This window comes from Corapipo altera, unplaced genomic scaffold (genome assembly GCF_003945725.1).
Source record: "Corapipo altera isolate COAL_440 unplaced genomic scaffold, ASM394572v1 22b, whole genome shotgun sequence".
Taxonomy (NCBI): Eukaryota; Metazoa; Chordata; class Aves; order Passeriformes; family Pipridae; genus Corapipo; species Corapipo altera.
Window position 1 is genome coordinate 25285769 of NW_020884876.1, and position 15632 is coordinate 25301400.

At 37.5% G+C, this 15632-nt stretch overlaps 1 protein-coding gene across 1 annotated transcript in view; it reads right to left on the bottom strand.

Annotated features, from left to right (window-relative positions):
• BANK1 (B cell scaffold protein with ankyrin repeats 1) overlaps positions 1 to 15632 on the bottom strand; it is a 112448-nt gene that overhangs the window by 70683 nt on the left and 26133 nt on the right. Inside the window, 2 exon segments of the mRNA XM_027635789.1 lie at positions 4904 to 5100; positions 13982 to 14102. Of these exon segments, the coding sequence (XP_027491590.1) occupies positions 4904 to 5100; positions 13982 to 14102 (318 nt within the window).

Sequence of the window (15632 nt, forward strand, 5' to 3'; positions counted from 1 at the left end):
ATTTATAAAAACATGGCTTGGCATTTCAGAAAGAAAAATTTCTTTCCCCCTCTCCGCCGCTATCTAAAATGTAAGTCTTCCATAAAATAGGCTCTGAGTGAAAATTATGACCACCTGTAAGATTGTGTTTCTCTCTGCTACTGCGGGAACTGCTAACCACAGTGAATTCAGTAACTGTGAATCTAGACTTTGCAGGATGTTATCTCAAAAGAGCTAGAAAGACCTGATGTAATTTGATGAATTGACGAAACTGAATTGACAAAAGAATTTCCCTCTTGGAAAGAAAAGCTGCTTCTGAAAAGCCATCCAGGGCACTAACTCAATCTATGCAATTCTAAAGGAACTTCACCAATGTGTACAGAATTAAATACCTATTATATTTTCAATAGCTGCCTGAGGGATACCTGAAGCAGGAAGACAGATAATTATATTAAACAAGAAATCCAGAGTTTTGGTAGTGGCAGAGGAAGAAGATTTTTCTATCAGTCTACTGTTCTGCTACAGATTGTCAAAGGCCTGGTTACAGATCTTGAGCAGGTTAAAAAAGTTCAGTTAACCTGCATTTTCTGCCTTAGATTTCAGGCAACTACTTCCGAAATGCCAGAATGTCAGAAGGTATTTTAAAAATAAAAATTAAATTGCACTGTCTCAACTATGTGGTGGCAACATGAAATGACTGTTTCAATTTTTATATGTAAATAACATTTATGCCACCCCTAGGAATCTGCTTTAAAGGTCAAAACCAACAATCAGAAGTTATTTGCACTAACCAACCAATAAAACACTTGCTAAATTGTGTTTCTCTTAGAACCTCTGATGTATACTAGAGTGGTACACAGTAATCTTCCTGACTATGACACATTCAGTAACACAGTTCTGAGTAAAAGAAGGGAGAAATCAGTGACACCCAAGTGCTGGAACAAACAATTACATCCATGCCAAAGCACACGTCTAAGCTGGCTACCAGTGTGACATTCAATTTTAAATTGTTAGGTCACAAATTGAACATACTCCCCTCATTACTCACTTAATGCTTAGAAATATTCTATAATCTATTTTTAAAGTCTTCCTTTGTGTGCTGGATAAGAACTTAATTTAAGGGATTTCTTCATAATCTGGAGGTAGAACTTTAATGTACACTTAGAAAACCACAGCTGGCAGCAAGAACAACAAGCTAGTTGTCAAAGCAGCTTTCGGAGACAGACCCCATGCAAAAGGCAAACATCTGAAATAGAGTTCTGATATCCCAGAAAACTACTGTAGCTTAACAAGGTACATCCATCATAGTACTGTAACAGCTGACTGCAGATACGTTTAGAGCCTGTGGCTCATGGAAAGCATTCCTTACTGGCATTTGAGCCATCAGCTGGATCAACTGAGCCTCAAAAGGCTCATCATTTCCCCTGTTCGGATACGCTGAGACAAGGATTCCTGCCAATACTCCTACTGAATGTCTCTTACTAGTTTTAAATTGACACACTTGATTCAAGCAATTCCACCTAAAGGCAATTGTGGAAAATATTCAAATACTTGGTTCTATAGAGGAATAAAATCAAAAGACTAACAATTCAGAATGTTATCGCAAAATGTTAAGCGATATCCCTCTTTTATGCTACGGAAGAGTGAATTACTTCATCTAAACTATAATGAAATGTAGAAATTGGAAATGAATGTCCATTTAAGTGGCTTTGTGTGAAAATGCAAGAAAAATACAATTTGCTTAATAAACTGCTAGCACATTTGAAACTGTGTTTCATCATAATTCCCATTAAAGGGAATTAGGCACCATTTAGGCACAGTTTCACCAATATAGTACCTTTAACAAAAATCATTCAAGTACTGCAGTGTTCCCTCACCAGAGAAGACATTTTCAAGGAGCATTTGAAATGCAGGATTTCTGACAGAAAAGGCAGAAACTACCACTCACAGAAGCACAAGTTTATACAGGTTCTTAAAAGGTGTGATGTTTTAGCATTTAATGACCCTGCATAAAACACTAGTACTAAAAGAGGAAAAAATCTTTTCCCTCCTCATTAATACAGCTGTGTCAACAGAAGCATGTCACATGATGTGTGATCCTTCTCTTGTGCCCTTGTGCTTTACTTTGACAGAGATCAGGAGATTAGCTCCTGGCATACCCACTAGGCAATTTAGATATGTCTTCTGTGGCTGTAACACTCCCCACATCAACACTGTCAGTGTCCAGTTTCAGAAAAAAGGTTTTCTCTTTAAACAAGGACAGGGAACTTGTGTCACAGAGATGACCCGCTGTGTAAGTCAGTCAGCTCCTGTAGCTCACTTTTGCCAAGAGACCCCTGAGTACCTTTCCACTGAGCCTGCTGGACATGGGAGCTGAAGGGCCTTACCAGCAAAGCTGCATCAACTAAAAGTCCTGAGCATAGATCTGCTCACCAGGCACCAAAAAAGGTTGAACAGCAAAGCCCTGGGCTTGGAGGTAGAAACAGTAGCTGAGATATTGCCACTTAAATCTTTTGATGCTCTCTCTCTAACTACCTCAGGAATTCTTACTCCCCTAAGGATTCTGCAGCACAAAAGACATTTATTTTTTTGGTCTTTATCCAGCAAATAAAAGACACTTTCCAGGATTTTGGACAAATCAAATGTACGTTTTAATGCATTCATTTTTCTGGAATCCTTTTGCTCTTTAGGATAGAAGTGTTCAATTACTGTGTATATTTTGGGGCTATTCCTTAAAGGAACGGCCAAAGACAGGTAACACTTTTAAAACAGTGAGAGTTAAGCCAAGTACAAAAGTACTATTGTAATAATGAGCAATTTAAATACTAGAGCTGTAATGGGAAGTTCCAGGAACATGGTTAAGCTAAATTCTGCTTGGTTCAGAGCCAAGAAAATACTTCTTTTCCATATTCCCATCAATTACAGAAGTACAGTAAGTGTTTTTGTGCTTAAGTGCACTATTACAGGGAACACAAATAAGCCATTTTTCTTCCCGTGTTTGGAGCTAACATTTCTATAAGATCATATTACACATTTGGCAGACTTGAAGCATGCTCAGATTTTTACTTGTGTTGCATTAGTAAGCCATGCCATTTGAATCAACTGAAAATGGGTAGTATAACTGCACATCCTAACCAGACTACACAAGTCTACAATGGTCATATAGTTGTTTTTACTTCATACTGGTAGAAGTATTTACGCTTCGGAAAGCAGCCACCATGAGCAGAGAACAATTATTGTTAAATGTTTGTATGCAAACAACAGCAGATACATACCATGAAGGAAGTCCTTTAACAAAAAATACAGTTGCCATTTTAAATCCATGCTTTACATTGACAAATCTATACTGAGACTTTATTAGGAAAATTAATAACCTTACTAATAAAGAAAAGCTAACCAGAGGTATGCAAACACTTTACACACTTTTTAGAGTGAAATATATCACCCTCACAAACACTGCCTTCCATCACTGATAAAGTCTATCAAAATGTTAAAGCACTATAGAAGTGCAATGTACTCTCTCATTGTGTATCAGCTGTAGTCTGTGTGCATCATGCATGCTTATCTCTCCCCTTGCAGAAGCCCCGAACCATAGCATGAGTGTGTTAGGACAAAAAGGATAAAACCAAAAAAAGCACTTTCTGAAGCTTCCAGTCCCATGTGGAGTGTACAACAAAGACGCATCAGAAGTGCAGGTCAGTGAGTTTTTATAACACTAGTATAAAAAATTAAATGTCCTATGGAACTAATCATTATCATTAAACGAAAAATTAGAAATCACACTTCCACGCTCAACTCTCTGATTCATATGACCATCTTCGAAAAGAAATCAAGGTATTTCACTAAGAGTTAGACATCACATTCATATTCTGTGTGTTCTCACCAATCCTTTACATACAGAGTGTGTAAAGTATCTGACCATACAAAGATGGCACCTATGCAGATAGGAATGTTGGGGAATACAGTTCAATTCTCTTCAAGGCAAACTGGTAAACTCCAAGAACTGAAAGGTCTGACCTTACACATCAGGCTGCTACTGGCAGGAGATTTCTGACTCACGTAAGAATGACTGTGAGATAACTATGGCAGTTAGAAATTATTAAATGTGAAATAACTAATATGTTGATCCAGGAAGACAGCATGGTTTTGTGGACAGCTTTATGCTTCAGTTAAAATTGATCTCAACTGCAGTATTAAAAACTGTAGAATTATCATATCTGCACATATTACAGTTAGCACAATTAAGAGTTAAAATAGGTTAAGGCTCTCATATATTTCTTTTTGTACTGCAATTCTGTTAGGTTTTATTGGTAATAATTTGCATGGTAGAACTATGCACAGATCCTTATTTTATTATTATCTTTCATGTGGAAAGGCAACTATTACCCCAAATCCCTCCTGCACACCCAGCTGAAGAAAGATTTACTCCATCTAACAAACAATTACAAAATTTAGCCTTCCTTCACAGTGGCACAAACAGCAAAGGCAAGGCAACAACTCTTTTGAATGCTGAAGAGCAGCAGTGCTAAGAGAGTTCATAGGCACTTGAAGTGATCTTTAAAGAAGTCTTTAAAGTCTCCTACTCTGGAAAATTGGTCTCGACTACTCAAAATATAACCATTTCCTGGGTGCTGAAAGCACCGACCTAGCTAGGCCGCAAGAGGTAGTTCTGACTCACTGTTCTCCTTTCCATTACATTCCTAAAATTCAAGCAGTGAAAAAACTCAGATCTCCATTATGACAGTACACAAAGAAAGTGTCTGCACCCTATTTTGACCCCTCTTTCTGAGACAGGAGTAGAACAGTATTTTCAAACAAAAGGACTGCAACACATTAGTGTTTACAAGAGCTGATACGATGGGATCTCGTATAACATCATAGCCCCCTGGTTGTAGATGACATATGAGAAAGCATATGGACTTACTGACAATTCTTTGATTAATTTTCTTAGTTCCTTGTGTCCATGTTTCTCTGCGATACTTTCTGGATCATCACCATATTTATTGGTTATTTTGCAAGCCCATGTGGCCTCAGGACAACTGAGTAGAAACATTGCAAGGTTCTTTAATCCAAATCTGGCTGCACAGTGAAGGAGAGTAGGAAATTCTTCCAAATGGTTATCTGTATATGGAAACAAAGTCTTCATGAAGAACAGTTTTGCTTTTATAGAACATCTTTCACAAAAGTCCTCTGGAATATTAGTGCTATGGAATCATAGTTATCAAACTGCCAATACAGAACTGCATCCAAAGAACAGTTTTTCCAATTAAAAGTTTTACAATTCATATATCAATAAAAGAGCATTTAGTGTAACTGAGAAATCTCATTTTTTGCTGACAGAGGGATTTGAAAGCCCTTCAGTTTTATTGGGGAATAAGATTTCTTGCAAAGGGAAAAAAATCCCGTAGCCAAAACATGCTTTTGCTTAGGTGGAATATTTTTAATTTAAGACATTTGAACGGGACATTTTTATAAGTTTATGGTGCTATGTTTTGATATTAAAAACCATTTCTGAAAATTCGCACAAATACCAGAGACTTCCAAAAATTTGCCTATCCCTATAATGAACAATCACAGAACTTAAAAATTAATATATTGGATAAGTTTTTAGGATTGATCTGATATAACAAGACATCAATTTCCATCACAGACTATTTTTTACCTCGGAGGACTGGGACAGACAGTTTATCATTTCATCAGTCCTGTATTTTAACTCTATGAGTGACCACAAGTTACATATACCAACAAACAAACAAAACAGAGGTTTCAAACATAAACAATACTTCTCTCTGCCTTTATACTCTACTTTCTAATCACTTGTGGTTTGTTGCATACCAATTTGTCTGTATATCAGCATGCAGCATATCTCTTCTCCCAGCATGCATCCAGCCTGCCCCACACACCACCAGTTTCATGCACACTGAGGGTCTTTATTACCTATCGCATAAAAGAGTGCTTCCTCTAGTTTGTTTTGAATCTGGCTCCTGGCTCATTCAATTGACTGCCCCTAATTCATCTTACTTTCCACCTCTGTCTGCCCTCTCTGCAATTCTAGTGATTTACGCATTCCCAGAATTTTTTCTTGAAGGGCTCCAGTCTAGTTAATTGGGTCTTATAGAGGACCAACTCCGTCACCCACACTGCTCTCTCCTGAACCTTTTCCAGCTTTAATGTAACCATTTCAAGATGACAGGAGAAGAGCTGCACATGATACTCAACTCGCGGGTGAGCCATGTAATTTATGCATTGCCATAATTATGCCCTGTTTTGTTCTCTATTCCTTTTCTAATAATTCCTAGTATTTCATTAGCTTTTTGATCTGCTGCCTAGCAACAAGTTGATGTTATCATGGAGCTGTGCAGTCTTATTCCTCAGTGCTAATAGCCTGCTCAAACCTTCTCATTTTGTATGACAACACGGGACTGTTTTTTCCACTTGCAGTGCTTTGTTTTTACCTAGAATGAGTATCATCTCACATTTTACTGTATAATTACTAAATCTCTCATTCCTACCCCTCTCCTCCCCCATTAGCCCTCCTCCTTGCTACCCTGAATACCTTCTATCACCAGAAAAAAAAGATTTTTCCCAGTTGTCTGTCTCCTGGGTTTGGTCAGTTATTCATCCATGCCCAATCAATTACTGACTTAATCAGGTTTGCTGACTTACAAAAAACTACAAGAAATCTATAAAGCCAGACTTCACATTACAGCAAATGTATTTTATTAAAATTTCTATTAATTAGTCTTGTAGAGATAACACATTAACCTGTGTTAATGTTACACATTAACCTGTGTTATCGTAGAGATAACTCAATGTCCCCTGAGCTTGCTGGAAGAAAGTCTAGGTAGTAATGTTGTCTTCTGGAATTCTCTTAGCTGCCAGTCTTTAACAAAAACTTTCTCATTTTTACATTCTTCTGCATACTAAACTTTGGCTTAGCAGTGGTGAATCTGTGTACCTCCCCTCCTCACTCCTTTATTGCTCCTGCAGAACGGTAATACAGCAGAGAGTAAAGCCTCACTCCATCATTAGATATAAGGATTCAAGGAACAAGAGGAGTTCTTGGAATAGTCATAGTTAAGTACTGACTGACGAAAAAAATAGTTAGGACAACTCTTGACTGTATTTTGGACAAGGAATATTCCACCAGTATCAACCCAATATTATTTTGCCACAAGGAATTTGAGCGGACTACATTTTAGTCAAAAGCCCCATTAACAACCCTAACTTTATCTTTAAACAAATTCAGCGTTGCCTTAGTTCCACCAGGTAAAGAAAAATCTAACCAAGAAACTGTAAATACACAACACCTGCGTAAATCAAGTCACTTGTTTCAGAAGCCTTGGCAGGCTGAGCTTCCATCAACAATGTTATATATTGTAGCTTATATTCCTTTGTATTTGCAGTGTGCTTTAAAATCCTTTGAGCTACAACAGGCAATCTTAAAACTGTATATAATCTCAGTTTTTTGAGGGAAGTAGGTGCCACACAATTTCTTCACTCCATATTGTTTATAAACTAGGATTAATTCTGAAATCTGAAGAACTATAAATTTTACCCCAGAGTATAGGCATTTGACTTCTTATTTTTATCTATACTTTTCCAGCTGCAGGGAAACACTAACCCCCCCCATCACAGACTGAGGCAAATATATAGCAAACTAAGCGGCTGTCACATGAGCAGTAAAAATGTATGCAAGTAATTCTAAGGCTGGAGTAATTTACATGAACCCTAACCAATAGTTTTCATCCTGCTAGCAGACATGAGAAGGTTAAATACAGTCACTAAAAGGAGGCTTGACAAAGTATTAATAACATGTTCCAAAAGAATTTCCACTCATACTAATGAAACCTAAAACAATTGGTTACAAATCTGAAAGGGGAAACAACTCTATATTACCAATAGACTGGATACTACGATTTCTTCAACACAAAGAGGAGTAGGTGGCATTCATAAGCCTGCTCTGGGCTTATATGTGCATTTTTAAAGTAACACAAAAAAGAGGTATTCCAAAATCCCTTGGGCTCCTTTGCACTTGAGGTGTTTTTCCTGGTCACCACTCAACTCCTTCCTAGCTGGGTTTGATATTCAACCAGGACTCCTACACTTACACTCTTTGAACATTACAGAGACTACATCATTAAGAAACTAAATACCTCTGCCAGCCATAGAGGATGTAAAAATCAATAAATCAGTTTCATAAACCAAACTTTTTTTTATATTGCTCCCTGTAGCAAGCAGAAAAAAAAAGGCTGTTGTTAGGTAGGAATACTTTAAAAGCCATACAGCAGTGCCCAAAACTGCACACAATATTCAAGGTGAGGCTGCACCAGTGCAGAGCAGAGCAGGACAATCCCCTCCCTCGACTGGCTGGCAATGCTTTGCCTGATGTCCCCAGGATACGGTTGGCCCTCCTGGCTGCCAGGGCACTCCTGACTCATATTCAACTTGCCATCGACCAGCTGCTTTCCAGCCCCAGTCTGTATGAACATCCAGGGTTGCCCCATCCCAGATGCAGAATCTGGCACTGTCCCTTGTAGAACATAACATGGTTGGTGATTGCCCAGTTCTCTAATTTGTCGAGGTCTCTCTGCAGGGCCTTCCTACCTTTGAGGAAGTTAACAGCTCCTCCCAGTTTTGTGTCATCTGGAAACTTGTTCAGTATCCCTTTCAGTTCTGTGTCTAAGTCATTTATGAAGATGTTGAAGAGCACAGGGCCTTAAGATGGAGCCCTGTGGAACCCCACTAGTGACAGGTCACCAGTCCTGATGTTACCCCATTCACTGTTACCCTCTGTGCTCAAACCCTGAGCCAGTTGCTCACCCACCACAAAATGTGTTTATCCAGCTGTGTGCTGAACATTTTGCTCAGAAGGATCCTGTGAGAGACAGTATCAAAACCTTTACTGAAATTCAAGAAGATTACATCAGCTGGCTTCCCTTGATCAGGTGGGTTACCTTGTTATAGAAGGAAATCAGGTTTGATGAGCAGGACTTTCCTCTCACAAAGCCGTGCTGGCTGTGACCAATGACTGCATTGTCTTTCAGGTGTTTTTCAATACCTCCCAGAATAATCTCCTCCATAACTTTATCAGGCACTGAAGTGAGACTGACAGGCCCGTAGTTTCTGGGCTCCTCCTTCTTGACCTTCTTGCAAATCGGGACAATGTTCGCCAGCTTCCAGTCAGCTAGGACCTCTCTGGATTCCCAAGACTGTTCAAAAATCATCAACAGAGGTTATCCAATGACATCAGCCAGCTCTTCATCCCAGGATTCTGGGATGAATCCCATCAGGCCCCACAGATGGAGCAGCAAGCTCAGGGTCAAGTAGGAGTTGATCGTTCTCACAGTCATGGTCCTCCAGCTCAGCGCGCTGAGACCCCCTTGGTCTATCATCCGTGTTGAAGACAGAGGCAAAGAAAGTGTTAAACACCTTGGCTTTATCTCGGTCTTTATCTTATCCCTGTTTGTGTGGTGACCGTCCTCATCTTGGAACCAGCCAATGATATTTCTGCCTATTGCCATTAATGTATTTGAAAAAACTCGTCCCCCACATTTCTGGTTAGCTTCAACTCCAGCTGAGCTTTGGCCACATGAATTTTCTCCCTACAGGGGCAAGCAGCATCTCTGAATTCTTCTCATGTCACTTGACCTTGCTTCCACTGGAGAATGCTAATAAAGAAAAGCTGTGGCTGTGTGGCACCTACACTAAGAACTAGTTAGCTGGTCATCACAATCAGGAAGAAAATGGTAAAGTGGTCAAGGGGTATATTTTTAAGTGCTTTAAGATGGCTTCTTCAACTTTCAACTAACATTAAGACACGTGCTTGTTTTTAATTAAGTTTTATTTGACTTGCACAAGGTTAAGAGGGAACTGATGCTAAGTTTTGTCCTGTCATAATCCCTTCTCTGCAGAGAATTCTGGAAAACCTCAGCTATAAAGCAGAGCATAAAATCTAATATTACTGTATTGTAGCACTGTCTTAGCCTGTGGGAATTTTCATAAAATTGTAGTAAGCAAACAGAGCAGCCTGCAGTGATCTTTCTGTAGATCTTGTAAGACATACTTTTATTTCCAAAATTATTGCAACAATACATGATTTTTTTAACAATTTAAATAGGCACTTAAGGTGACTTCTACAGTGCCAATCCCTTTCCTCCCCCCCATTATATTGCTAGCAGCTGAAAATCCAGTCAGTTATTTCTTCTTTTGGGATAAATGTTTCAGCTTGAAAGAAAGAATTACAGAAATCAGGAAAAGATTTTCTACGTTGCTAGCAGTGTTAGAAGAAAAAACACAGCATTTTCTACAAAGCAAATTCAGAACCTGTCATAACCCTTGATGTTTAAGTTTAATCAGAGAAGCAATAATATATAGTTTTTAAAGAAATGAAAATTAATTAATAGTGGAAAAAGAAACAGTTTTTTCTCAAGTAGATTGCCATCTCTTGGACAGGAATTAATGCAGTAGGAATTCCCAAATCTAAGGATTCGTGAGCAGAATCAGAGCTTCCCATGAAAAACAGGAATATTTATCAAGAAATACTTTGAAATATAAGTTTGGATATGTTAGTATGCTTTTACTGGATTGTATTAGTAGAAAGAAAGGAATAATATATATACAACGTATCCTGAAATCAATTTGGTACAGAACATACAATATTCCAGACAGTACCTCCAGCGTTAGTCACATTCTTCTGCAAGGGATGACACCAGCACTAAAAATCCCAGAAATGTCTTGGCTCTGTCTTTCAGTTAACCCTGTCATTAAACACAATATTTCCCCATGTATTCTATTGTGCATTTAGCTTTCTCATCCGATTGGGCTTCCTGCATTTCCCTTTAGAGACTGCAGAATAACCTCTTTAAATATCATTCATTACTAAAACATTCTTCTCCTCCATCACCTGAAAAAAAGTCTTTCTCTTCTGTATTGCTAGTAAGGAATATCCATGCATAATCTATGTTTTTTCTGGTAGAGATTCCTGATTTACTTCTTTGGTTACTACAATAAGTAGTACAATTTGACACTTCATCAAAAGCAAGCAATTGAAACTCATCTTATGCATGTAGTCTAACAAATGAGATCCCATAGAGAAAGAATAGTACAGCCATGTTAAAGCGATTGCAGGAGTATTGACCTAATTTTTCATATTGCAAGGAAGTTCACAAAGTTTGATGTGCCACTCAAACAATTCTCTTCGCTTAGATGGTAAGAGAGTGAAATTTCCTGAATACATATCTGCATCTTTTGAAAAACTTCCATTATCAGAAATCATTATATCCAGCAATATACCTATCCTAAGCAGGTAAAGTTGTTCTGTTAGACACTATGGTAACACAGTAAGTTAATCAGGACATTTTGCTCTTTTTATTAGTACTTAAAAGAATTGGGAATACTGAAAATCAAGTTGACCCTACCCAGGGAAATAGCAATGGATAATTTTACTCTAAGCACATCTTATTTATAGGCAGTCTTGCATATACACTTTAGTATAGAGACAAGTCATCACATACACTTATAAGAACTGGTTATATATTGATATAATAGACTGGGTATAACAGACCAGTCAATCAGAAAAGCTCATTTTAAACACAAAACTACACATAAGGCCTGTCATCAAGTGTTAAAAGTCTCCTACCTAATTTGAATAAATGAAAACCAAAAGACAAGTAAATCACCTCAGGGTTTGCAAGGAAAAAAAAAACCACTAAAACTATAAATATGATCATGATGTGTACATGATAGGAAACCCACAGTGAAAGTTGTGTAATAGCATGAACACACTTTCATTCTTATTGCCTAGAATTATGAAAGTGCAGAGATTCTGCATACAAAATAAAGACAGTTATAAGATTTCCTTAAATAAGGCAATCTCAAACTATATACTGAAGAGTGAACCAAACAAAGAAGTGCTACTCAAGAGTATTATTCAGACTTCAGTAACAGATGGATTGAAGTAAAATGGTATCAGAGTTAACCTTTTGCATCTTTGCCATCTGTCTTGACTTGGTCATCCTAGACACTGACTGCTCACAAGTACTGCATCATCATGCTAAAAAAAATGTTGAACAGCCAGTCTGGGGGTGGGAGCGGCTCTTGAAAAATTATGTAAGGAAACATGCATCTTATGATGTCAATACAGGCAAGCATCACATTGCATTATTCTTTCATTATATCACCAGCATTTTACAGTTAGTTTTACACTGCCAAGTTTTTAATCTCACTTTGTGAGAAGTCAAGCCACACAATTAATTAGTTACCCAATAAAATTAACATAAGTTCTTCATTATTGGTTCACTTTGAGCTCACTGAACTTTCAAGCACAGCAATTTACCAACGGTACCCTGATGTGCTAACTATAATGTTAAAATAAAGCACCAGTGTAGAACCATATAGAAAAAGGTTTCTCTTATCTATGCCTCACACTGCAAGACTGACCTTCTTTAGTTCTCTACTGGACATGTTAAGTGCCTGTTTGGGATGCTGTTATAGGGAGTCAAAGATGCAGATTTATATACCTTTCAGGCAGAAGAGGGATCAGAGCACAGACCTCCCACATTCTGAGTGCTGCCAGCTCTGCAACCACATCTTTCTTTAATGAAGAATCTAGGCATCTAACTTACTACCTTCTTTTTGTGCATATATTAAACCAGTTCATTTTAAGAAGGTCACTACTTGGCTCAAGCTCATAAGCAGTCAACTTGCTCTTGAACTGTATTGGCCTTTTGGGGGAGGATAGCAGGTTGGTAAGTATTATTCTCAATGTTCAAAAGCATGCCCAGATCTAACTGGTTGCTAGAGAAGCAGAAAATCTTTTGTTCATCAGAACTAACATTTCACATTGGGAATGACTCTTGAATGTGTCCTGTACACCCCCATCCTGCAATCTTATAAAGGAAAATGTCAAGGACGGGTGCCTCAATTATTTGCTTCCACTAACTTTGACATTTAAGCTCATTTTTTGATTACAAGTAGAATCAATTATTTCTAGTACAGAGGGGTGAATTGCATCAACAAAGAAACTGCTGAAAAGGAAAGAAAGCATGATAGCAATCACAGTAAAGCTACCTCCAAAACTTGTTGTATTTGGTTATGAGAAGTGTTATGTTGTACTTGACTGTAGAGAGCTTATTTTCTTTTAAAATCACAATCCAGCTACACAAAATAGGAGCCAAGCAACAGCTCAAACACATCCTTCTCAAGTATTGTAGAAGGGAAACACATTTTCTTGAGTGTTGTTTTTCCCCAGAAGCTTCTTAGAAAAGCTGAGGTCTAACATACATTTGAAATAACCTCATAATGATGTTTTCAAAACACAAGCTAAATAATCACACTCTTGGTTTATTGCAAACCAGTTTGGATCCTTAATAAGTGGTCAGTGAATTCAACCAGGGCCCTCAACAGTAGTTTCTGTTGATACATGGCTGAATTGTGCATATAGTGTATTTACTGTATAAAGAAACCCTATTTAACTCACTAGGATGCCTTTTTTAAAAAATTAAGAAAAATAAAATTATATTTTGCCACAAATAATGGAAATCATTAAGTGTATAGGTACTAAAACTGAATGGAGAAGTTCAGTGCTAAGTTCAAAAGCCCTCTGTTCTCTTCAGACAGAGAAATCTTTCAGATTGTCTCCCATCTTGGAAATAAGAAGTTTAGATTGCATTCCAGAAGACCAATTAGTAAGAAACATATAATGTACAGGCATCTCCACATTACTTTGTTTTCTCCACTAGTATAAATGCGCTCAACTGTAAAGCTGTCAACTTGCACTTGATCCAATGCTGATCAAAAATCCAGACAAGCATAAATACATAGTACTGAGTCACAAAGTAATGATTTACAGAATTCTTTTTCCCAATATACACATTGTGTTTATTGTGGATTCCTCCATTTCACTAGTGACTTTACATACTTAAATATTGTCTTATTAATATTTTTATGTAATAACCATAGCATCAGTAACAAAAATCAATGCCTAGAAAAAGTGACTCACCAGCTTGTTGGTGATGCTCTTCTCCACTTTGGAATGGGTTGAATTCATAAGTAGATACTTTGCTTTTCAATAACAAAGTCAGAACATTGTCCACCTTCTCTACAGAAGAAAACTTCAATGTCTAATTAAAAGAAAAAAAAATTAGTGCATTTGTTGGATATGTATTTTCAACTTTATCCTCCGAGTGCTGGCGAATTAAATTACTCAAAACAGTACTAACTCTTAGTAAGAGCAGCATAATTTTTGAAAACTATACAAGGGATATTCTAATATAGAAGAATCATGACAACATGATCCAACTGCAGAAAAACATTTATAATAACACAAGAAGTTCAGCCATCACTTAAAAACTTCTGGGTGAGGTACAAGGATTTATGTTTTACTACAGTAGTAATTCAGGATGAGTTTATAGTAACTCTGTTACCCAAAACCTTTACATTAAGATTGTGGACTTGTCTAGGTAGGAAACAGCTTCAGTTCCATCAGCCAAGGCTTAACATTGCTGACAGAATAAGGAACTGATATCAACCAGATAGATTAGTTTACTAATAAACACATAGTCCTTAGACAAGGGAAATTCTCACTTACTGCCATGAGATCTTTTTTGGATTATCTCCTCCTGGACAGAAGGCCAAGATCTATTCCTAATGACTTTCAAGGTAGCCATAATTAAGTATTTCTTTGCTTGGCATGACAAGAAAAGCACAACTACAGCGATCTGAACAGTAAGGACATTTCACACATAGTACTACAGTGCTAGTCCAGTCTGTGCTGCACCAGGCAGTTGCTCAGCCACAGCAGACAGGCACATGAGGGAAGCTGGTTTACTCTGCTCAGATGTGAGCAGCCCTGCATTAAAGTTTGCCTTCCCACAGTTGAACTGTTTCTGGTCAAGACAATTTGGGGATCACTAAAAGGGAACATCTGCAGACATGCTTAGCATATGAACTTAAAAAGAAACTCTGTGACTGACATGCTGAAGAGAAAAAGGACAGAGGGGTCTACTGATGAAACATGAAGTTTAATTCCCAAGGCTGTTAAAAGGGAATGAGAAAGTAAGTATGATGTGACCAGAAAATGTTGAATGAACAGGCAGGATATAATTTTCATCTGATTCCTACTCAGAATTAGAAGTCTGTGCAGGTAGGAGGCTAACAATATGATTGTTTATTTTTCCCATAATTAACCGTGGCCCTTCCAATATTATGATACATAAACCCCATCATATTTCTTTTCATAATTCACACCCTTTCTGTACCGTATGTACAGAATGTATTGTCACATTACATTCTCTGTATTTTTTATTCAATAATGATGAATACATAAATTAATCTTCAATAACCAAAGCAACAAGCATTAAAAAAAGTCTCTGCCTAGGAAAAAAAGATCTTTAAAACTCGTTCTAGAATAAAAATTCAACCTGAGTACCAGACTTACAGTGTGAATTGAGAAAGCATGTGCAAAACCTCCCAAATACCTATAACCCCCCCAAACTATTAACATGAATAACAACATTATATTTACAAATTATTAAGAGAAATGAGGAAGTTAAGAAACCATACTATTCTCTCTTGTTCAAAGTAGGTCTTCTTAGATATGGTATCTTCATTGGTACTACCTTCATAAAGTTCAGTCTAGAGCAGGACAAAAC